Consider the following 23695-nt stretch of genomic DNA (forward strand, 5'->3'; position numbering starts at 1 on the left):
GGGGGGTGACACTAGATATTCTATACGAAACATAAAGACATCAGGTGCTTTTAACCTAAATTTATACAATACTCTTACATTCGTAATACTCATAGCTTATTCAATTAATGTAGAAATACTACACATTGGATTTGAAACGTGATGTATCATTTTGTTCTCAGAGAACTTATAAAACCGTTTAACCTTTACCTTAAGTCTATATCAAAAACGAACAAAGGGCCATAACATTGTACATAAAAGGGAGAGATAACTGATTTTGTTATGCTTTTTTTTCAAGAGGTGCAATAGTAGATAACAGAGTTTCTTAGAGATGCTCCTGCCAATGTAATGCGTGAACTGAAGCATGAACGGATATGCAGGGTGCGAATATATATTACCCTCTTGATGTAGCGGTAATATATATAATTCCTCCACTATTCAGTACTATGTTAGGGTAAGGATTGGTTTTTAGGAAATTTCGGAATAACTCAACCAAAAACCAATCGTAAAACGTAAAGTTCATAATACATGTATCAGGATGGGAATTGAGCACGTATTTAGGAAACACATGGAAAGAATAACCGTGGTTCAAGTTAAATCTTCGTATATGGCTGGAATACAAAGCAAACACCAAACATAAGCAACTGTTGAATTCGATGTAATCATTTATACGCAGTGTTCATCTTGTTCACCCGAGTGTAAGTTTCACTACACTTATGTGTACATGGTAATCGTTCACGTACACAGCAATAGGCATTTCAATATACGGGTTTCAATGCATGCTTACACATATGGAATCGCAAACCTACTCAGCAACTATTATTAGGTTTGGAAATTGGTTCGATATGTAAATCTGCACGCACGGGAATCATGCATCATGCATTCCGAGCTAAGGTTCAGTCATATGTACAGGTATGGATTCTTAGTTAAGGTTTAGTCATTTGTACAGGTATGGATTCCTAGTTAAGGTTCAGTCATGTGTACAGGTATGCATTCCTAGTTAAGGTTCAGTCATGTGTACAGGTATAGTTTCCTAGTTAAGGATCAGTCATGTGTACAGGTATGGATTCCTAGTTAAGGGTCAGTCATGTGTACAGGTATGGATTCCTAGTTAAGGCTCAGTCATGTGTACAGGTATGGATTCTTAGTTAAGGTTCAGTCATTTGTACAGGTATGGATTCCTAGTTAAGGCTCAGTCATGTGTACAGGTATGGATTCTTAGTTAAGGTTTAGTCATTTGTACAGGTATGGATTTCTAGTTAAGGTTCAGTCATGTGTACAGGTATGGATTCTTAGTTAAGGGTTAGTCATTTGTACAGGTATGGATTCCTAGTTAATGTTCAGTCATGTGTACAGGTATGGATTCCTAGTTATGGTTTAGTCATGTGTACAGGTATGGATTCCTAGTTAAGGCTCAGTCATGTGTACAGGTATGGATTCTTAGTTAAGGTTTAGTCATTTGTACAGGTATGGATTCCAAGTTAAGGTTCAGTCATGTGTACAGGTATGGATTCCTGGTTAAGGTTTAGTCATTTGTACAGGTATGGATTCCAAGTTAAGGTTCAGTCATGTGTACAGGTATGGATTCTTAGTTAAGGTTTAGTCATTGTACAGGTATGGATTCCTAGTTAAGGTTCAGCCATGTGTACAGGTATGGATTCTTAGTCAAGGTTCAGTCATGTGTACAGGTATAGTTTCCTAGTTAAGGATCAGTCATGTGTACAGGTATGGATTCCTAGTTATGGTTTAGTCATTTGTACAGGAATGGATTCCTAGTTAAGGTTCAGTCATGTGTACGGGTATAGTTAAGGTTCAGTCATGTGTACAGGTATGGATTCCTGGTTAAGGTTTAGTCATTTGTACAGGTATGGATTCCAAGTTAAGGTTCAGTCATGTGTACAGGTATGGATTCTTAGTTAAGGGTTAGTCATTTGTACAGGTATGGATTCCTAGTTAAGGTTCAGCCATGTGTACAGGTATGGATTCTTAGTCAAGGTTCAGTCATGTGTACAGGTATAGTTTCCTAGTTAAGGATCAGTCATGTGTACAGGTATGGATTCCTAGTTATGGTTTAGTCATTTGTACAGGAATGGATTCCTAGTTAAGGTTCAGTCATGTGTACAGGTATGGATAATCTTGAAATGTACGGTGCTGATGATAAAAATATCAGTTCATTAAAATATAAAAGGATATAAGACAAACGAAATTCAAACATACTACAAATAAACGTATATAACAGAGACGATATACCATGTTAACAATAACAATGATCATACATACAAGTGAAGAGAAAAGTGGGATGTATACAGGGTGCAGTAGGCCTCAAAAACATGCTTCACGCGATCAGAGGCGTAGTCCAAATTACCTGTAGTAGTTGGTGCTGGCGTCGTCGTGGTTGTGGTGGTAGTTGTTGTTGTAGTAGTAGGGGGCTCAGTTGTGCGCTTAACTGGTGAGTTACGTACACAAACAGTTAACAGTGACAAACAGACGCTACCAAACATTTACATTGCAAGTGAGCGGTGACATACTACTGTAAACCATCTTATTTCCGCGATACATAAAGTTGTTCGCATTTACTTGTGAGGTATATCATTGACGAATTAATAAGTTCAAAAGAGTATCACTCTTGAAATATCATGTACTAAATCGCAGTTAAAACAAAATACAGGATCTGTCCGCAAAATAGAACAACCGCGAAAATAAGGCGATTTACAGTAACAAATTTTAGATAGTACTTCGTGTGAATGTCGTGATTTGAAACTCAGACAATTAAAGAAGGCACGTCACAGAACAGCAATATCCCATTTACGGATAGACAGTCTTTCTTCACTCAAAAGTGTCAAAATTCCACATCATTTTTCTTGAAAGACACCACAACTAACATAAACGTCAACGGCAAATAAAATAGACATACATTTTATAGTAACAAACATTATCAACATTTAACATTCAATGCAAATATGACCGGAATTCCACGCGAATAATATACAAAATATTATCATCACCTGTAAAGGCAAACATGATGCATACCATTACAATAAAACAAAGATGTCAGATATGACAAAGAGGCGGAATGAGATGTGTGGATGACTTACCTGGACAGAGAGACGAGAACACCTGGTCACTAAGAGCGTTGAGCTCGTCAAAGGTCTGCACGTTGAAGCTGTTCTCTGATGTCGGTTTGTTGGCAATACCGTCTAACTCTTTAGTATCCTTCAGACCGATACCTATAGCATAGATGTGGATGTCTGCAAGTCTAGCCTTGTCGGCTTCCGGGATNTATCTACATACCTGATACCGGAGGTGGCAGTGTGATTGGTATCGGTGTTGTAGCTGTGAGAAAAGGACACAAGAAGGATGAAATCTTCGGGGCCATATGCAATTAAGCCACATACCAAAATATCCTAATTCAAACTAGCAACACTATTATCATAATATTTAAAAAAAGGCAATGCAGTATATGTATATAAGCGATATTAGAGAATATATATCTATTGATGCAAAAACATGCTTTTTCAGTTTTATCTGACTGTTCTATTAAGCATGACGCTTTAGTTTTAAAAAAGTTCGTTTTCAAATCTCCTTTAAGAATACATCAAAGCTTTGTCTAGATTTAGAAGTCATTATTGACCTTGATAACAATATATAGCTAATTGGTTATTCACTTTAGTATAGTCTTAAAAATGAGAATAAAGGAAACTGTTTAAACGTGGATGAAATCTTAATATTATGCAGAACAATGTTTGCAATGATTTATGGGAGTTTTTAGTAGATATTTTGAATTTGATTAATTCTCTTTTGTTCAAAAACAAAACCTTTTCGCATTATTAATAAAAATATACCAGTAACTGCGGAAGAAGTGGAGGAATGACCGTTCGTTAGACGAGTTATCTGCCCTCAACATTAAAGAGATAGATTATCACTTACATGGGGGCGGATATGGCCTCTCGCGGAATCCATCTGGTGGACGTTCTGGCGCTGTATAAAAGAATGTGAATCAGCATTGAGAAGTCTAAAGGTATTAGCGAAATGATTATCATGAGCTAAGAGATAATTCAGCAAAGGAACATATACTTTGCTACACGTGCCAGATAAAAATAGAATTTGAATACGTTATACATAAACTGCCTGCAAAAGGCTACAGCAGCAAGTGGAGATAAGTGAATACGGTTTATCGTGAATATAATTGTACATGTAGGCTTTAAGAAAATTTAAATACATTATACATAATCTGAACGAACTTTTCTCAATATGTGCACGAGCTAAATATTATTGAATCTTACAAGCTTCTAGCATCTCCAACTCGTCGTCAATATCCTCTGGTCGGTCAGTCAGTAAGAACAGACGCTGGTATTCGTCCAGAGGGTGTGACGATACCTCGTCCAGTTCGCTGTGATCCCTGAGTCCGACTCCCACCGTGAACAGGTAGGTTCCGTCATCTTCGTTTCTCTCTGCTGCCCGAAACGCCTCATACCTGTCTGTGCTTTCGTCATTTCCGGTGATCAAAAGAATATAGTTCCTAGCAAAGTCTCTGTCTCCATTGTTGGGTCTAAACATCCGGGTCCTAACATACTCCAGGGCATCTGCAGTGTTAGTTTCGCCTGCCTGGTACCGGACATTGTCAATAGCAGCCACAACTCCGTCTCTGGTCAAGTAATCATCCAGTTGGTTTTGCACTGCTTGGTCAGTACTATACCTGAGGAGACCGACTCGGAATTTTTCGTTGTCTATGCTGAGTCGACCTGCAACCATCTTGGCGTAATTGCGGATCCATTCGAATGTCTCTGGTGTTACTGATGAATCCAGCACTATGACAAGATCGAAGGCTCTTGGTGGTGGTGTGGGAGCCGGTGTAGTGGTGGTTGTGGTAGGAGGATCAGTAACTAAAATTAGATTTGTTGATGTAAATAAAATAATAAAACCCAATAGATCCTGTTGTGACATACAGCCATACCTATAATATATATGTTCGTACCGCAGAACAACATATACCGTTTTCGGTTCTCGAAAAACTCGGCGATGTAATTTCGTTTTTGTAATTATTATTTCTTATATTTTGCAATTATAAGTTCAACTGAATTGTCTCGTGTTTAACTAACAACACTAGGACGATACCAAGTCATCGACTACGCCTTCATAATGTTAATGGTCTTGTTAATGGAAAGACACTCATATGATAAAAGTTATAGGGCTCTATTATTGTGAACAAAAAAGTTTAAAACATCTATCATAACACTAATATATATCAAATACGGATGTAACTGGTTGATTATGTACACATATCGCATTAGCTAATTTTCAAATAACTTAATTACAATTTCATGATAATCTATTACTTAGCGTGAAAACAAACATGCTGAGAAGTAGAATTTATTGTATGACAATTTCATTCAACATCAAGTAGTTACAATCAAACAGATGATATCGGTTCAAAATGATAACGCTATCTTTGCTGGTTTATTTGCACATTGCCTGACATAGATTATGTTCAATCAAGATTGTAGGTAACGTTTTTCTTATCTGATACAAATATAAATGAGAATAATCTTTTGATCAAAATATAATTTTTATTTAACTGAATGTTAGATTTGGGAATATAGTCTATACCACGAAATTGTGTTGTCTTAATTTATGAGATAATGGACACATGGGACAATAGCTGTTTTCTTTTCTTTTAAAAGTCAGGTCGCTAGGAAGAATATCTAGTACTTGAGATTGATATTGATTACGAACATGTTTTGCCACGATAACGAAAAGACAGACTTAATACAATTTTGTTCTCGTACATTACTATCCAAATGTGTTTTCACCTGTTATGCCTACCTTTGTTCCGGACGAATTAGATAGTATAATTAAATAGAGGTTGGAAAAAATAAATAATCAGTTCACTCACAAAGTGAAACACTGAAAACCTAAAGACTTTAACATCATATGAAAGGTATCAAACATTTTCATGCATGTGTTTTTTTTACCTCTCGGCACTGACGCTGTAGTTCTCGGGGTCTGTGCTTCACTTTTAAAACCTGCATTACGTACACATATACAAGTAGACAGAGACAGCATACAACAGTGTAACATAAACATAAAAGGTGTGCATAGACGTAACAGGTCATGTGACAGATTGACAGAACAGTACAGAGTTGGTGCTTATCTATATTGTATAAAGGGAGAAATGTACAGAATAGAAACAACACATACACAAATATAATGTGTATTTAACAATCTGAGCAAATTACAGTGCATTACGTTCAACACGACACATTGAATAACAGGTCAATAAACAAAACAGCAAATACAGAAATCGTTGTATATTGCATTTGGAAAACAAAAACATAATTTGATTTGGTAAAAAATGACGTCATCTTTAAGATATCATTGATGTGAAATACTTCTTAAAACACCTACCTGGACATAGAGAAGAGAACACTTGGTCACTGAGAGCATTGAGCTCGTCAAAGGTCTGCACGTTAAAGCTGTTTTCTGATGCTGGTTTGTTGGCGATGCCGTCTAACTCTTTGGTATCCTTCAGACCAATACCTATAGCGTAGATGTGGATGTCTGCAACTCTTGCCTTGTCGGCTTCCGGGACGGTTCTCCGGGAATTGATGTTGGATACACCGTCTGTTAAGATGATACAGATGTTTGGAACATCATCACGATCTCCGTCGGCGGCGTTGAACATGTTCCTCATCGTCCTCAGTGCGTCAGCCGTGTTCGTACTTCCGTAAATGTAGGGGATCTCATCGATAGCCTGGTTTATGTCAGCTCTAGTTGAATGTGTATTGAGATTGAACTGAACTTCTACCCCGGAACTATAGATCAAGGCACCGACGCGTACGTTACCGGAATCAATGTCGGCGTTCCCGAGGAAATCCTTACAGAAGGCCAGCATTTTATCGTAGTTATCTTGTCCTACACTGGTGGAGGCGTCTATGATGATGATTAGATCAACCTTTGACAGGGCACAATCTGCAATATATTGTTTCGTACTTCATTTCTGCAAGAACTAAAGCTATATATTGCAGTTAAAATTTGATATTATTTAACAGGTTTTTTTCAAGCATTCTGTTTTACACGATATTGTAAAATTAGATAACATGGTACTTTTACATCTGTTTGATTTTAAACTTTCAAACACATAACTGACGGGAATTAATAAAAGTTCCCTCAATTACCCAATAATGTGAAAAAACTAATAATTTGTCCACTTTGGTTTAAACAATACAAATATGACCTCAATCAAAAAGAAAACTGTTTAACTAGTTAAGCTTTTTCCAGCAATTAAAAGAATTTCATAAATCCTGTTTAAGAGTTCGAAAAGGTGGTAATTTGTTCCGAAATAACAGTAAAAAAATGATAATACAGAACACAAATTACAACACAAAACACCGATTTCATAGCTATATTTAAAAAACGGCCATAAATGTTAAACAAACTACATCCCCCAATTAGAAGACACTTCATAAATGAAATAAGAGAACAGGTTAGAAAAAAGATTTAAGTAAAATTTGACAGGTATATCAACACACCGTTCATACCGACAGGTATAATAACACACCGTTCATACCGACAGGTATTTTAACATACCGCTCATATCGACAGGTATATTTTCACACCGTTCATACCAATAGGTATATTAACACACCGTTCAATCCCTGTATATATGATTATTTCTGCTAGGTCATGGATCTATATATATATATATCTGGCTATTTACAGAGATTTGATACTGTTTAATCAAACACTGATTAATTTCGAAAACTTATTCAAAACTGATAAAATGAAGACACATTGTACACTACTATGAATTAAATTCAGTAGAAAAACAAAAAATATGTTCGATGTTCAACATTCGTGAGTCGAAGTACCGATGTTTCGAATTTTTCCTGATGGTCCCGTAAAGTTCGAAATATCGACGTTTGACTGTATGAATATTTTGGAATACACTAAAAATTATATGAAACTTGATTGGAAAAACACCTTTACTTATAGAAACCATTTCACATTTGGCATGACATGATTCCCCTAAACGAGTAATGCTTGTCTTACATTGAGGTTTTTCTTCACCAACATATGTTTGTATGAGACGAATTAAAACGCTGTTGGAGTTCGTCAGGGCATATCTACATACCTGATACCGGAGGTGGCAGTGTGATTGGTATCGGTGTTGTAGCTGTGAGAAAAGGACACAAGAAGGATGAAATCTTCGGGGCCATATGCAATTAAGCCACATACCAAAATATCCTAATTCAAACTAGCAACACTATTATCATAATATTTAAAAAAAGGCAATGCAGTATATGTATATAAGCGATATTAGAGAATATATATCTATTGATGCAAAAACATGCTTTTTCAGTTTTATCTGACTGTTCTATTAAGCATGACGCTTTAGTTTTAAAAAAGTTCGTTTTCAAATCTCCTTTAAGAATACATCAAAGCTTTGTCTAGATTTAGAAGTCATTATTGACCTTGATAACAATATATAGCTAATTGGTTATTCACTTTAGTATAGTCTTAAAAATGAGAATAAAGGAAACTGTTTAAACGTGGATGAAATCTTAATATTATGCAGAACAATGTTTGCAATGATTTATGGGAGTTTTTAGTAGATATTTTGAATTTGATTAATTCTCTTTTGTTCAAAAACAAAACCTTTTCGCATTATTAATAAAAATATACCAGTAACTGCGGAAGAAGTGGAGGAATGACCGTTCGTTAGACGAGTTATCTGCCCTCAACATTAAAGAGATAGATTATCACTTACATGGGGGCGGATATGGCCTCTCGCGGAATCCATCTGGTGGACGTTCTGGCGCTGTATAAAAGAATGTGAATCAGCATTGAGAAGTCTAAAGGTATTAGCGAAATGATTATCATGAGCTAAGAGATAATTCAGCAAAGGAACATATACTTTGCTACACGTGCCAGATAAAAATAGAATTTGAATACGTTATACATAAACTGCCTGCAAAAGGCTACAGCAGCAAGTGGAGATAAGTGAATACGGTTTATCGTGAATATAATTGTACATGTAGGCTTTAAGAAAATTTAAATACATTATACATAATCTGAACGAACTTTTCTCAATATGTGCACGAGCTAAATATTATTGAATCTTACAAGCTTCTAGCATCTCCAACTCGTCGTCAATATCCTCTGGTCGGTCAGTCAGTAAGAACAGACGCTGGTATTCGTCCAGAGGGTGTGACGATACCTCGTCCAGTTCGCTGTGATCCCTGAGTCCGACTCCCACCGTGAACAGGTAGGTTCCGTCATCTTCGTTTCTCTCTGNAGAGCGTTGAGCTCGTCAAAGGTCTGCACGTTAAAGCTGTTTTCTGATGCTGGTTTGTTGGCAATGCCGTCTAACTCTTTGGTATCCTTTAGACCGATACCTATAGCGTAGATGTGGATGTCTGCAAGTCTAGCCTTGTCGGCTTCCGGGACGGTTCTCCGGGAATTAATGTTGGATACACCGTCTGTTAAGATGATACAGATGTTTGGAACATCCTCACGATCCCCGTCGGCGGCGTTGAACATGTTCCTCATAGTCCTCAGTGCGTCAGCCGTGTTTGTACTTCCGTAAATGTAAGGGATCTCATCGATAGCCTGGTTTATGTCATTTCTCGTGCTGAATGTATTGAGATTGAACTGAACTTCTACCCCGGAACTGTAGATCAAAGCACCCACACGTACGTTACCGGAATCAATGTCGGCGTTCCTGAGGAAATCCTTACAGAAAGCCAGCATTTTATCGTAGTTATCTTGTCCTACACTGGTGGAGGCGTCTATGATGATGATCAGATCGACTTTGGACAGGGCACAATCTATGGACAAAAATAGTACGTTGTGCATCATACCGCGAACATTGCATTTCTCAACCAAGCACTTATTCATAACCTTTATATACTTTACAGGACTGATATGCTTGGAATAACAGCACAACACACATTCTTGTTAAAACATGTGTAAAATAATAGTTACATGGCGAAGAAAAGCTCATGAAAGTCACATAGTCTCTTTCAAGAGAGAATATTACATTTTTTCCAGTTTGAATGGTCATAACACTCGCTGTCATGTATATTATTATTTACTTGATTTGGTTGATAAAACCTCACATGCATTAAAACTCATTTGTGAGTCCCACGAAGAAAAGAGTGACCCATTTGTATCCTTATGTTTTAATCGCTTTAAGAAGAATTTTATAACGGCTCTTTTGAACCTGTTATTATGTTTTGATATTAGAGTACTTTCTTTGCCTATTCTTTAGCACTTAGTTTTAACTTTAGTGGCTACCATTTATACCCAACATTTCCTTCGTTTCCATATTCTAATGAAAGTAACTGGTGATGATAAACTAATGGAAATTAAAACATAAAAGAGTCATGAAATAGACGATTTATTTGATACCCTACCATAAATAGTATTTATAGGAATATTTTCAAACAAGAGGCAAGAAATAGAAGAAGTACTTGATAATGTACAAGAGAACGGATTTAGAAGAAAAATTGAAAACTTACTTGAGACAAGTGCTGAAAAGCAATAAGGATATTTACCAGAGGCAAGATATGGAAAATGTATTGGATAACGTACCAGAAACAGGAGGTGGAAGAGTGATAGGAATGGGTGTTGTACCTGTAAGAAAAGAGGTTACAATTCAATCAAAACGATAGAAGAGCGATCACAAGTACAATAACAATCTACGGTTAGCTTAATGGGCCAGATGAGTGAGAAAGATATGTTTAACGATAACATTCGTCTTCATAACTCTGTCGTTTCTGTATTAAACATTGAATTGGAATTAAGATGACGTCATTGTGATGCTTTTTGATGGTGATTATGTGAACATCTCTGAATAAAAACAGGATTTGACGCTGTATACTTACTCGGAGGTGGATATGGCCTACCCCTGAATCCAGCCGGCGGATCCTCTGGTACTAAACATATATATAACAGAAGTCATAAGAATAATCGGAACGGGGTAATAATGAATTAATTAATTTATCTGAATACATAACTTATAATGCAAATTTATAGATAGCATTATAGATCATTTAACACTTGCAAAACTTATTTACTTAAATCGATAAGAGATGATTTTTTGTCTGTATTTATCAACAAGTAAATAACTTACATGCTTCTAGCATAGCTAACTCGTCGTCAATATCCTCTGGTCGGTCAGTCAGTAAGAACAGACGCTGGTATTCGTCCAGAGGATGTGACGATACCTCGTCCAGTTCGCTGTGGTCCCCGAGTCCCACTCCCACCGTGAACAGGTAGGTTCCGTCGTCTTCGTTTCTCTCCGCTGCTCGGAACGCCCCATACCTGTCGGTGCTTTCGTCATTTCCGGTAATTAGGAGAATAAAGTTTCTCGCAAAGTCTCTGTCGCCATTGTTGGGTCTAAACATCCGGGTCCTAACATAATCAAGGGCTTCGGCTGTATTTGTATCACCCCCTTGGTATTGTACATTGTTCATGGCAGCTAATAGTTCCTGTCGTGTGGAGAAATCGTTTAGTTGGAATTGTACTGATTGACCGGAACTATACCGCAGAAGGCCGACACGGAACTTCTCGTTGTCAATACTGAGTCGACTAGCGACCATTCTGGCGTATTGTTGAATCCATCGCCATTGTTGTTGTGTAACAGACGAATCCAGCACGATGACTAAATCAAAGGCTCGTGGTGGAGGTGTGGGAGCGTCGGTAACTGATGGGAAACAAATGTATCTTTTATAAATTCTGGACAAGGATACATTAAAATATCCTACAAGAATATTTTAACATATAAACTGTCAGTACGAGGTAACTCTGTAATGAGAAATATGACGTTGATGTAATGATTAATAGAATTTCCCCCTACGTTGAGGGTGTGACAGAGAAATCTCCTACCCGAGGGGTGATATTTTTTGGTTGTATAACCTGAGACTCTGCCGAGAGGTAGACAACCAAATAATTCACCCCGAGGGTTGGAGATTTCTCGGTTACACCCTCACGGTAGGGGATGATTATTTTTCTCCCATCATATTACTTCAGTCACAGCTCCACCGACAGTAGTATGCCATGTTTGTAAATAAAAACACATGTGGGGAATGCCTATCGTCATTCATTTTTGATGACGTCACAATTACCGATGACGCATTTTAATGATGTCACAATTGAACACGTGCTAACCGGCACGAGGCTATCTCCCTCTAGGGGGTGACAGGCTGACCTTTCCCGGCTATAACGGGAGACACACCTGTGAAGGGTGGGAGAAATCATATTCTTAAACACCTACCGGGTTGACATCGCCTTGCTTTTGAAGGTAGTAATGGCGATTTTGAACGAGAAAGTGTCAAAGTTAGATTACTATTATAAAGGAGGCCTTTTCTGTTTATTAAGGTTATGCTATGATGCTGTGAATATCAATCCATGGGGGTTATAAATTATAAACTTGAATGTCGCACACAAGAGGCATATGGAGCCTTTATCGCTCTACTCTATATGCCGCTCTCTGACTGAAGGAAACATTGGTTAAATATGTCTGTTAATGTACCACATGTAAGACTAGAGTGTCAGTAAACGAATTTTGATACGTTTAACGAAGCAAAATGGTTAAATCTGTTCTGAACTGGTATTCAATCAAAGAAAAAAATGACGAATGCGACGGACACTGTGGTACCGATATCTAGCGTTGCCCTTCGTCTTTGTCGACATTATACAACATTACTGTACATTTACTTATCCGCGAGATCATATACTCATATATTGTAGCTGGAAATTATGACAAAAGCGAAAATTGAATTGTTACTGATATGTGTTTTTGTAAATAGTAATAATCTATTGGTAAACATAATATATTAGTTTTCATTATTTCGGTTATTCGCGAATTTTAAACCTCTCATACAGTTTCAGATGAAACTTTTATATACCTTCGAAATTCTGTCGTTTCTGTATTGAGCATTGAATTCGAATTGATATGACGTCATTGTGATGCTTTCTAATGGTGATTATGTGAACATCTCTGAATCAAAATAGGATTTGAAGCTGTATACTTACTCGGAGGTGGATATGGTCTACCCCTGAATCCAGCCGGTGGATCCTCTGGTACTAAACATATATATAAAAGAAGTCATAAGAATAATAGGAACGAGGTAATATTGAATTAAGTATAATAAATGTATCTGAATACATTACTTATAATGCAAATTTCTAGATAACATTATAGATCATTTAATACTTGCAAAACTTATTTACTTAAATCGATAAGAGATGATTTTTTTGTCTGTATTTATCAACAAGTAATTAACTTACATGCTTCTAGCATGGCTAACTCGTCATCAATATCCTCTGGTCGGTCAGACAGTAAGAACAGACGCTGGTATTCGTCTAGTGGGTGTGAAGATATCTCGTCAAGTTCGCTGTGATCCTGGAGTCCCACTCCCACTGTGTATATGTAAGTGCCATCATTTTCATTTTTCTCTGCTGCTCGGAACGCTCCATACCTGTCTGTGCTTTCGTCATTTCCGGTAATCAAGAGAATGAAGTTTCTAGCAAAGTCTCTGTCACCATTTTCAGGTCTGAACATCCTTCTTCTAACATAATCTAACGCGCCTACCGTATTTGTCTCGCCTGACTGGTACTGGACATCGTCAATGGCAGCCACAACGCCATCTCTGGTCAAGTGGTCGTCGAGATTGAACTGAAGAGCCTGACCAGAGCTATATCTTAGAAGACCCACGCGGAACTTTTCGTTGTCAATGCTGAGTCGTCCAGCAACCATCTTAGCGTAATTCCGGATCCATTGCCATTGGTTTTGATTGACAGAAGAGTCAAGGACAATGACTATGTCGAAAGCACGTGGCGGAGGCGTTGGAGCATCGGTTACTGAAATATCGATATTCATCAAACAACTATAATTATGTGTACACGATCAATTAATGTCATATATACACACACACATATATATACTAACACGTTACAGCAAGAAATACAATATACTTTGTGCAATCACGTAATAACTTAACAACTCCATTCATAATATTATAGCAGCCAAATTATATAAAAATAACCGTTTTGACATACACGATATTATCCATCTCTCAAATTTCATCAAGTTAACAATATGCATGCAATTTATCATTTCAATCAAAAACACCAACACAATAATTTATCGTTGTTTTAATTTTTAATTTTTAAGAAATTGGTAGCTAAAAAAAAATAAAAATCCGGTGACTATATGATGGGAGCAAGGCAGAGAGAAGCGATTTTGCTGTTTCTAATGTTAAAAACATTGATTATAGAATGAAGCACCATGTCATCATATTTTATAATTCTAGTCATTAAAACCATTTATAAAAGAACCACACATATACAACCCTTTCAATTTTGTATTTGTTTTTTAATGTAAAGCTACTATGGTTATTTGAAAACATAAAGAGCATTGATTTATTTTAGTGTTAAGCACTTTCGACATTATGATCGTGATTTAATGCCAAATTATCTCATATAATCTACATGTAATGTTGTTAAGTTTATTTCTGTGTTTTTTTCTCGTTGTTAAATGTGAAGTTTTAATATTATTATTTTAAGATGTCCTCTTCGCCTCCCATATGTAAAGATGCCAAAATACCAATTTAACTTCTCTCAAAATGAAATATTATGAAAAAGTCTAAAGCAGGTTACGTTCTAAATATCAGAAAATCCATAATAATCGGTTACCCAATATCTGGCGGATACCAACAGGTAGGTATGGTATGCAGTTAAACAATAGATTTGCTATTATTGATAAAAAAAATTCCAAACTGACCTTTCCACAACACGCTTCATACGATTATCAACGCAGTCAGGATTGAGGAAGCATGCATGCATATACAACGTAATTATCGATAGTTCAGATAGATTGCAAACAAGCCGAAAATTCCGTGTTTGGCCTGTTAGTTTTTTTCTGTCAGACAATATTTTTTGGCGAATTTTATCTTTATTATAAACGTTATAATTTTTTTTTATGAATGGTTTATTGATGCTTTACAATGCCATATATAGTTAACCATATACACACTTTATTTAATTTACAATAATTACGAAACAAGTTATTTCAACTTATATTAATCACTCTTGTTGGCTCGGATGTTAGCGCGTGGGGGTCTTAGTATAGGAGAAAACCGGAGTACCTGGGGAAAACCCACGTTGTCGGGCAGGTGACCCCGTACCTTTCACGTCCGATCGGGGAATCGAGCCCCGGCCGCCTATGTGAAAAGGCAAGTGCGCTATCCACTGCAACACCCGACCACCTAAGTTAACTTTGTTTTGGAATAGTATGAGGATCCATATTATTGGCAACACATGCAAGGTTAGGGAGTTAGTTATAACATGCCCCGGATTCCAAAGGTCTCTCTTGTTGTTTACCTGTGGTTGTCGGCTTTGGAGTGGTGGTTGTTGTTGTCGTGGTTGTAGTGGGAGGGGGCTCTGTTTCGACTACACCTGACATGTTCGTACATTGTACATGTATAAAACAGTTACATACACAAAGACATAAGACATATTACAGTGAAGACAATGTATGTGTACAGTGAACAGTCTTAGTCTACTCGGAACCATGATATTTTCGCCCGTCAAATGTTCGCCATTTGCGTTTTTCATACAAGTTTATTAATCGTTAAAAACATTTTTGCAATTTCTTTTTAAATCATTTGTCATCGTCTCGTCCAAAGGCAAAAGGGCGAAAATAAAAGGTAAATAGTTCAACATTAAAAAGTGCGTGAAACAGCACAAATATGACAGTACACGTGCAATTTAGAATTAAAGAAAAAGCAGAAAATCGAACTTGGATATATCAATTTATATGAAGCTATTAAGATATTCTTGGTGTTCGTGATTTCTAGAAAAATAAACAGAAATATATTTCCATCAGACAGATATCTGATATCCTCCGAGATAAGAAAACTATATTGAACTAAAAGACGATAATACCACGACTAAATCGGAATAAGAATAGTTTAAAATTGAGCAATATTTTAATAAAAATAGTTTTACATTGAGCTTCTTGAACAAAGTACAAGAATAATGATTTGTCAACATTTTCAGCTTTTTCGTCGTTAAGTCAAACTGATCAAATCCAATTACTCTTACATCCTCATAGTGAGAACCCAAGAATTGACAACTTAACAATAAAACAAAGAAATTAACAAGATGAAAAAAAAGCAAATGTCAAAATATCTATTACGGAAAAAAGTGGAGCTAATATAAAAACGTGAATAAAATTGAAGACTTTGAATATTAATTGATTTTTAATAAAGTAACAGAAATAAAAAAATAACAAAAATGAAGGCTTGATTTAAATAAGAAATCTAACTAGCAGATAAAATATAAAAGTTAATAACTATATATAATTTATGATGTGATGTCGTTAAATCAAAAACGGAATCGTAAAATTTAAAGAGTTTCAACAAATGCAATTACGGAATACTTTTGCGAGAGGTGAAACATTACGAAATTGATATCAAAAGTGTAATTGACAAAAGCAAGTTACAACAGAACTTCAAAGTTATACTTAGGAAAAGCGTTATAGAAGATATTACGTATTGTTCAGAAAGTACATAGACAGATTGTATTAGAAACATTTAAACATAAACATTATAAATGAACATGTGCAAAATAAACAAATAACATTTAAACATGAACATAGACAAATATATGAAACAACTATATATACGTTTAGAAAAAATAATAACATTTACCTGGACAAAGTGACGAGAAGACTTGGTCACTTAGAGCGTTGAGCTCGTCAAAGGTCTGCACGTTAAAGCTGTTTTCTGATGCTGGTTTGTTGGCAATGCCGTCTAACTCTTTGGTATCCTTTAGACCGATACCTATAGCGTAGATGTGGATGTCTGCAAGTCTAGCCTTGTCGGCTTCCGGGACGGTTCTCCGGGAATTAATGTTGGATACACCGTCTGTTAAGATGATACAGATGTTTGGAACATCCTCACGATCCCCGTCGGCGGCGTTGAACATGTTCCTCATAGTCCTCAGTGCGTCAGCCGTGTTTGTACTTCCGTAAATGTAAGGGATCTCATCGATAGCCTGGTTTATGTCATTTCTCGTGCTGAATGTATTGAGATTGAACTGAACTTCTACCCCGGAACTGTAGATCAAAGCACCCACACGTACGTTACCGGAATCAATGTCGGCGTTCCTGAGGAAATCCTTACAGAAAGCCAGCATTTTATCGTAGTTATCTTGTCCTACACTGGTGGAGGCGTCTATGATGATGATCAGATCGACTTTGGACAGGGCACAATCTATGGACAAAAATAGTACGTTGTGCATCATACCGCGAACATTGCATTTCTCAACCAAGCACTTATTCATAACCTTTATATACTTTACAGGACTGATATGCTTGGAATAACAGCACAACACACATTCTTGTTAAAACATGTGTAAAATAATAGTTACATGGCGAAGAAAAGCTCATGAAAGTCACATAGTCTCTTTCAAGAGAGAATATTACATTTTTTCCAGTTTGAATGGTCATAACACTCGCTGTCATGTATATTATTATTTACTTGATTTGGTTGATAAAACCTCACATGCATTAAAACTCATTTGTGAGTCCCACGAAGAAAAGAGTGACCCATTTGTATCCTTATGTTTTAATCGCTTTAAGAAGAATTTTATAACGGCTCTTTTGAACCTGTTATTATGTTTTGATATTAGAGTACTTTCTTTGCCTATTCTTTAGCACTTAGTTTTAACTTTAGTGGCTACCATTTATACCCAACATTTCCTTCGTTTCCATATTCTAATGAAAGTAACTGGTGATGATAAACTAATGGAAATTAAAACATAAAAGAGTCATGAAATAGACGATTTATTTGATACCCTACCATAAATAGTATTTATAGGAATATTTTCAAACAAGAGGCAAGAAATAGAAGAAGTACTTGATAATGTACAAGAGAACGGATTTAGAAGAAAAATTGAAAACTTACTTGAGACAAGTGCTGAAAAGCAATAAGGATATTTACCAGAGGCAAGATATGGAAAATGTATTGGATAACGTACCAGAAACAGGAGGTGGAAGAGTGATAGGAATGGGTGTTGTACCTGTAAGAAAAGAGGTTACAATTCAATCAAAACGATAGAAGAGCGATCACAAGTACAATAACAATCTACGGTTAGCTTAATGGGCCAGATGAGTGAGAAAGATATGTTTAACGATAACATTCGTCTTCATAACTCTGTCGTTTCTGTATTAAACATTGAATTGGAATTAAGATGACGTCATTGTGATGCTTTTTGATGGTGATTATGTGAACATCTCTGAATAAAAACAGGATTTGACGCTGTATACTTACTCGGAGGTGGATATGGCCTACCCCTGAATCCAGCCGGCGGATCCTCTGGTACTAAACATATATATAACAGAAGTCATAAGAATAATCGGAACGGGGTAATAATGAATTAATTAATTTATCTGAATACATAACTTATAATGCAAATTTATAGATAGCATTATAGATCATTTAACACTTGCAAAACTTATTTACTTAAATCGATAAGAGATGATTTTTTGTCTGTATTTATCAACAAGTAAATAACTTACATGCTTCTAGCATAGCTAACTCGTCGTCAATATCCTCTGGTCGGTCAGTCAGTAAGAACAGACGCTGGTATTCGTCCAGAGGATGTGACGATACCTCGTCCAGTTCGCTGTGGTCCCCGAGTCCCACTCCCACCGTGAACAGGTAGGTTCCGTCGTCTTCGTTTCTCTCCGCTGCTCGGAACGCCCCATACCTGTCGGTGCTTTCGTCATTTCCGGTAATTAGGAGAATAAAGTTTCTCGCAAAGTCTCTGTCGCCATTGTTGGGTCTAAACATCCGGGTCCTAACATAATCAAGGGCTTCGGCTGTATTTGTATCACCCCCTTGGTATTGTACATTGTTCATGGCAGCTAATAGTTCCTGTCGTGTGGAGAAATCGTTTAGTTGGAATTGTACTGATTGACCGGAACTATACCGCAGAAGGCCGACACGGAACTTCTCGTTGTCAATACTGAGTCGACCAGCGACCATTCTGGCGTATTGTTGAATCCATTGCCATTGTTGTTGTGTAACAGACGAATCCAGTACGATGACTAAATCAAAGGCTCGTGGAGGAGGTGTGGGAGCGTCGGTAACTGATGGGAAACAAATGTATCGTTTATAAATCCTGGACAAGGATACATTAAAATATCCTACAAGAATATTTTAACATATAAACTGTCAGTACGAGGTAACTCTGTAATGAGAAATATGACGTTGATGTAATGATTAATAGAATTTCCCCCTACGTTGAGGGTGTGACAGAGAAATCTCCTACCCGAGGGGTGATATTTTTTGGTTGTATAACCTGAGACTCTGCCGAGAGGTAGACAACCAAATAATTCACCCCGAGGGTTGGAGATTTCTCGGTTACACCCTCACGGTAGGGGATGATTATTTTTCTCCCATCATATTACTTCAGTCACAGCTCCACCGACAGTAGTATGCCATGTTTGTAAATAAAAACACATGTGGGGAATGCCTATCGTCATTCATTTTTGATGACGTCACAATTACCGATGACGCATTTTAATGATGTCACAATTGAACACGTGCTAACCGGCACGAGGCTATCTCCCTCTAGGGGGTGACAGGCTGACCTTTCCCGGCTATAACGGGAGACACACCTGTGAAGGGTGGGAGAAATCATATTCTTAAACACCTACCGGGTTGACATCGCCTTGCTTTTGAAGGTAGTAATGGCGATTTTGAACGAGAAAGTGTCAAAGTTAGATTACTATTATAAAGGAGGCCTTTTCTGTTTATTAAGGTTATGCTATGATGCTGTGAATATCAATCCATGGGGGTTATAAATTATAAACTTGAATGTCGCACACAAGAGGCATATGGAGCCTTTATCGCTCTACTCTATATGCCGCTCTCTGACTGAAGGAAACATTGGTTAAATATGTCTGTTAATGTACCACATGTAAGACTAGAGTGTCAGTAAACGAATTTTGATACGTTTAACGAAGCAAAATGGTTAAATCTGTTCTGAACTGGTATTCAATCAAAGAAAAAAATGACGAATGCGACGGACACTGTGGTACCGATATCTAGCGTTGCCCTTCGTCTTTGTCGACATTATACAACATTACTGTACATTTACTTATCCGCGAGATCATATACTCATATATTGTAGCTGGAAATTATGACAAAAGCGAAAATTGAATTGTTACTGATATGTGTTTTTGTAAATAGTAATAATCTATTGGTAAACATAATATATTAGTTTTCATTATTTCGGTTATTCGCGAATTTTAAACCTCTCATACAGTTTCAGATGAAACTTTTATATACCTTCGAAATTCTGTCGTTTCTGTATTGAGCATTGAATTCGAATTGATATGACGTCATTGTGATGCTTTCTAATGGTGATTATGTGAACATCTCTGAATCAAAATAGGATTTGAAGCTGTATACTTACTCGGAGGTGGATATGGTCTACCCCTGAATCCAGCCGGTGGATCCTCTGGTACTAAACATATATATAAAAGAAGTCATAAGAATAATAGGAACGAGGTAATATTGAATTAAGTATAATAAATGTATCTGAATACATTACTTATAATGCAAATTTCTAGATAACATTATAGATCATTTAATACTTGCAAAACTTATTTACTTAAATCGATAAGAGATGATTTTTTTGTCTGTATTTATCAACAAGTAATTAACTTACATGCTTCTAGCATAGCTAACTCGTCATCAATATCCTCTGGTCGGTCAGTCAGTAAGAACAGACGCTGGTATTCGTCCAGAGGATGTGACGATACCTCGTCCAGTTCGCTGTGATCCCTGAGTCCCACTCCCACCGTGAACAGGTAGGTTCCGTCGTCTTCGTTTCTCTCCGCTGCCCGGAACGCCTCATACCTGTCGGTGCTTTCGTCATTTCCGGTAATTAGGAGAATANGAAACTTTTATATACCTTCGAAATTCTGTCGTTTCTGTATTGAGCATTGAATTCGAATTGATATGACGTCATTGTGATGCTTTCTAATGGTGATTATGTGAACATCTCTGAATCAAAATAGGATTTGAAGCTGTATACTTACTCGGAGGTGGATATGGTCTACCCCTGAATCCAGCCGGTGGATCCTCTGGTACTAAACATATATATAAAAGAAGTCATAAGAATAATAGGAACGAGGTAATATTGAATTAAGTATAATAAATGTATCTGAATACATTACTTATAATGCAAATTTCTAGATAACATTATAGATCATTTAATACTTGCAAAACTTATTTACTTAAATCGATAAGAGATGATTTTTTTGTCTGTATTTATCAACAAGTAATTAACTTACATGCTTCTAGCATAGCTAACTCGTCGTCAATATCCTCTGGTCGGTCAGTCAGTAAGAACAGACGCTGGTATTCGTCCAGAGGATGTGACGATACCTCGTCCAGTTCGCTGTGGTCCCCGAGTCCCACTCCCACCGTGAACAGGTAGGTTCCGTCGTCTTCGTTTCTCTCCGCTGCTCGGAACGCCCCATACCTGTCGGTGCTTTCGTCATTTCCGGTAATTAGGAGAATAAAGTTTCTCGCAAAGTCTCTGTCGCCATTGTTGGGTCTAAACATCCGGGTCCTAACATAATCAAGGGCTTCGGCTGTATTTGTATCACCCCCTTGGTATTGTACATTGTTCATGGCAGCTAATAGTTCCTGTCGTGTGGAGAAATCGTTTAGTTGGAATTGTACTGATTGACCGGAACTATACCGCAGAAGGCCGACACGGAACTTCTCGTTGTCAATACTGAGTCGACCAGCGACCATTCTGGCGTATTGTTGAATCCATTGCCATTGTTGTTGTGTAACAGACGAATCCAGTACGATGACTAAATCAAAGGCTCGTGGAGGAGGTGTGGGAGCGTCGGTAACTGATGGGAAACAAATGTATCGTTTATAAATCCTGGACAGGGATACATTAAAATATCCTACAAGAATATTTTAACATACGAATTGTCAGTACGAGGTAACTCTGTGTTATGAGAAATATGACGTTGATGTAATCATATCATATCCTAAATACCTACCGGGTTGACATCGCCTTTCTTTTGAAGTTAGTCATGGCGATTTGGAACGAGGAAGTGTTAAATAACTATTACACAGGCCGCATTTTTCTGTTTATTAAGGTATGTCATGATGTTGTTAATATCAATCCATGGAGGTTATAAATTCTTAACTTGATTGTCGTAAACAAGAGGCCTATTGAGCCTTTATCGCTCTACTCAACATTTCGCTCTCTGACTGAAGGAAACATTGGTCAAAGAAAAAATGACGAATGCGACGGACACTGTGGTACCGATATCTAGCATTGCCCTTCGTCTTTGTCGACATAATACAACATTACTGTACATTTATTTATCCGCGAGAACATATACTCATATATTGTAGCTGGAAAGTATGACAAAAGCCAAAATTGAATTGTTACTGATATGTGTTTTTGTAAATGAATAATCTATTGGTAAAAAAACATATTTATTTTCATTATTTCGGTTATTCGCGAATTTTAAACCTCTCATATAGTTTCAGATGAAACTTTACATACCTTCATAATTAGAGTATTTGTATTAGGACATCATGGACCTCACTGGTAAACGTGTATATCAGTGTTGTTTAATGATATCATACATTCCACTTAATTGCAAGACATATGACTACATTATTATAACATTGAGATATTCTATGACAAAACTGTTAAACAAAACGTGAAATTACAAAACACGTGATAACAAAGACAAGGTGGACAAGATAACAGATTTGCTGAAATTTAGACAAAATAGCGCGACATATCGGAAATAATAATTAATAAATAAAAATGGACATTGATATAACACGTAGAGCAAGGCTTGTCACTGAATGCTTACTCTGATAGTACACAGCATGCATTGTACGTAGTTGTTAGCAGATGACATTTGAGTCAGAACAATAAGAAAACAGGTAATATTACTAAACTACTACTTAAATATATATCTGTTTTTGTTATTTACTTTAAAAGCGTACTTAAAATATGACAAGAAATGCACCATTTGATGTCCCTAACTGTAACCCCATATGATGAGTCAATATGGTATATGCTGTATTGAATAGATTTAAATAAGTTTATCATGCGTCGAACATTATAAAAAAACCAATTCAGAGCATACAACCTCAAATGACCATTCTGAACATTTATTTAATAAAAATATTCTTACGATTATATTGCTTTAAAACAATTGGTAATCATCATGCACTTATGATACTGATGTTAACATGAAACAGTTGGATGGTTTCGACCTGTTTTATATCATATTGTCACTCTGCCCCAGACCTACCACAATTCAATGCGTTTGTCATTAAGCAAATTAATATTTGAAATGTCGAAAGGACATGTATATACCCGCAAGAAGCTGTTGATGAAAACATAACTGAAATAACTAAAAACCAAAAAATGTGTTTGTGCATGCAATCATTACCATGCACCATTCCTGATAATTGAAATTAAGATATTTACTAAAACGTGATAAAAATATCTACAAACATTTTATTTAAAATAGCTCATAGCGCATTAATCTAAACTGTGATACACGATGTCAAAATAATGAAATAAGAAAGGAAAGAGAAAAACAAAAATATTTTCACAAACTACATGCATTGTCACTAAC

The 23695-nt window shown here is 36.6% G+C and overlaps 1 protein-coding gene across 10 annotated transcripts in view; it reads right to left on the minus strand.

Moving 5' to 3' along the window:
* LOC110464458 overlaps positions 1-23695 on the minus strand; it is a 255107-nt gene that overhangs the window by 116491 nt on the left and 114921 nt on the right. For 8 of the 10 annotated variants that reach the window (XM_021519688.1, XM_021519687.1, XM_021519680.1 and 5 more), the window contains 6 exons: positions 9103-9258; positions 8747-8797; positions 8111-8152; positions 6569-6948; positions 3075-3258; positions 2345-2425 (listed from right to left, as the gene is read on the minus strand). In XM_021519688.1, the coding sequence (XP_021375363.1) occupies positions 2345-2425; positions 3075-3258; positions 6569-6948; positions 8111-8152; positions 8747-8797; positions 9103-9258 (894 nt within the window). Of the gene's footprint in view, positions 1-2344; positions 2426-3074; positions 3259-6568; positions 6949-8110; positions 8153-8746; positions 8798-9102; positions 9273-20897; positions 20958-23695 lie in introns of all 10 variants that reach the window. The other 2 variants (XM_021519679.1, XM_021519684.1) reach the window with 2 other exon arrangements.

The sequence above is a fragment of the Mizuhopecten yessoensis genome, unplaced genomic scaffold (assembly GCF_002113885.1).
Source record: "Mizuhopecten yessoensis strain PY_sf001 unplaced genomic scaffold, ASM211388v2 scaffold10989_2, whole genome shotgun sequence".
In the NCBI taxonomy this organism is placed as follows: Eukaryota; Metazoa; Mollusca; class Bivalvia; order Pectinida; family Pectinidae; genus Mizuhopecten; species Mizuhopecten yessoensis.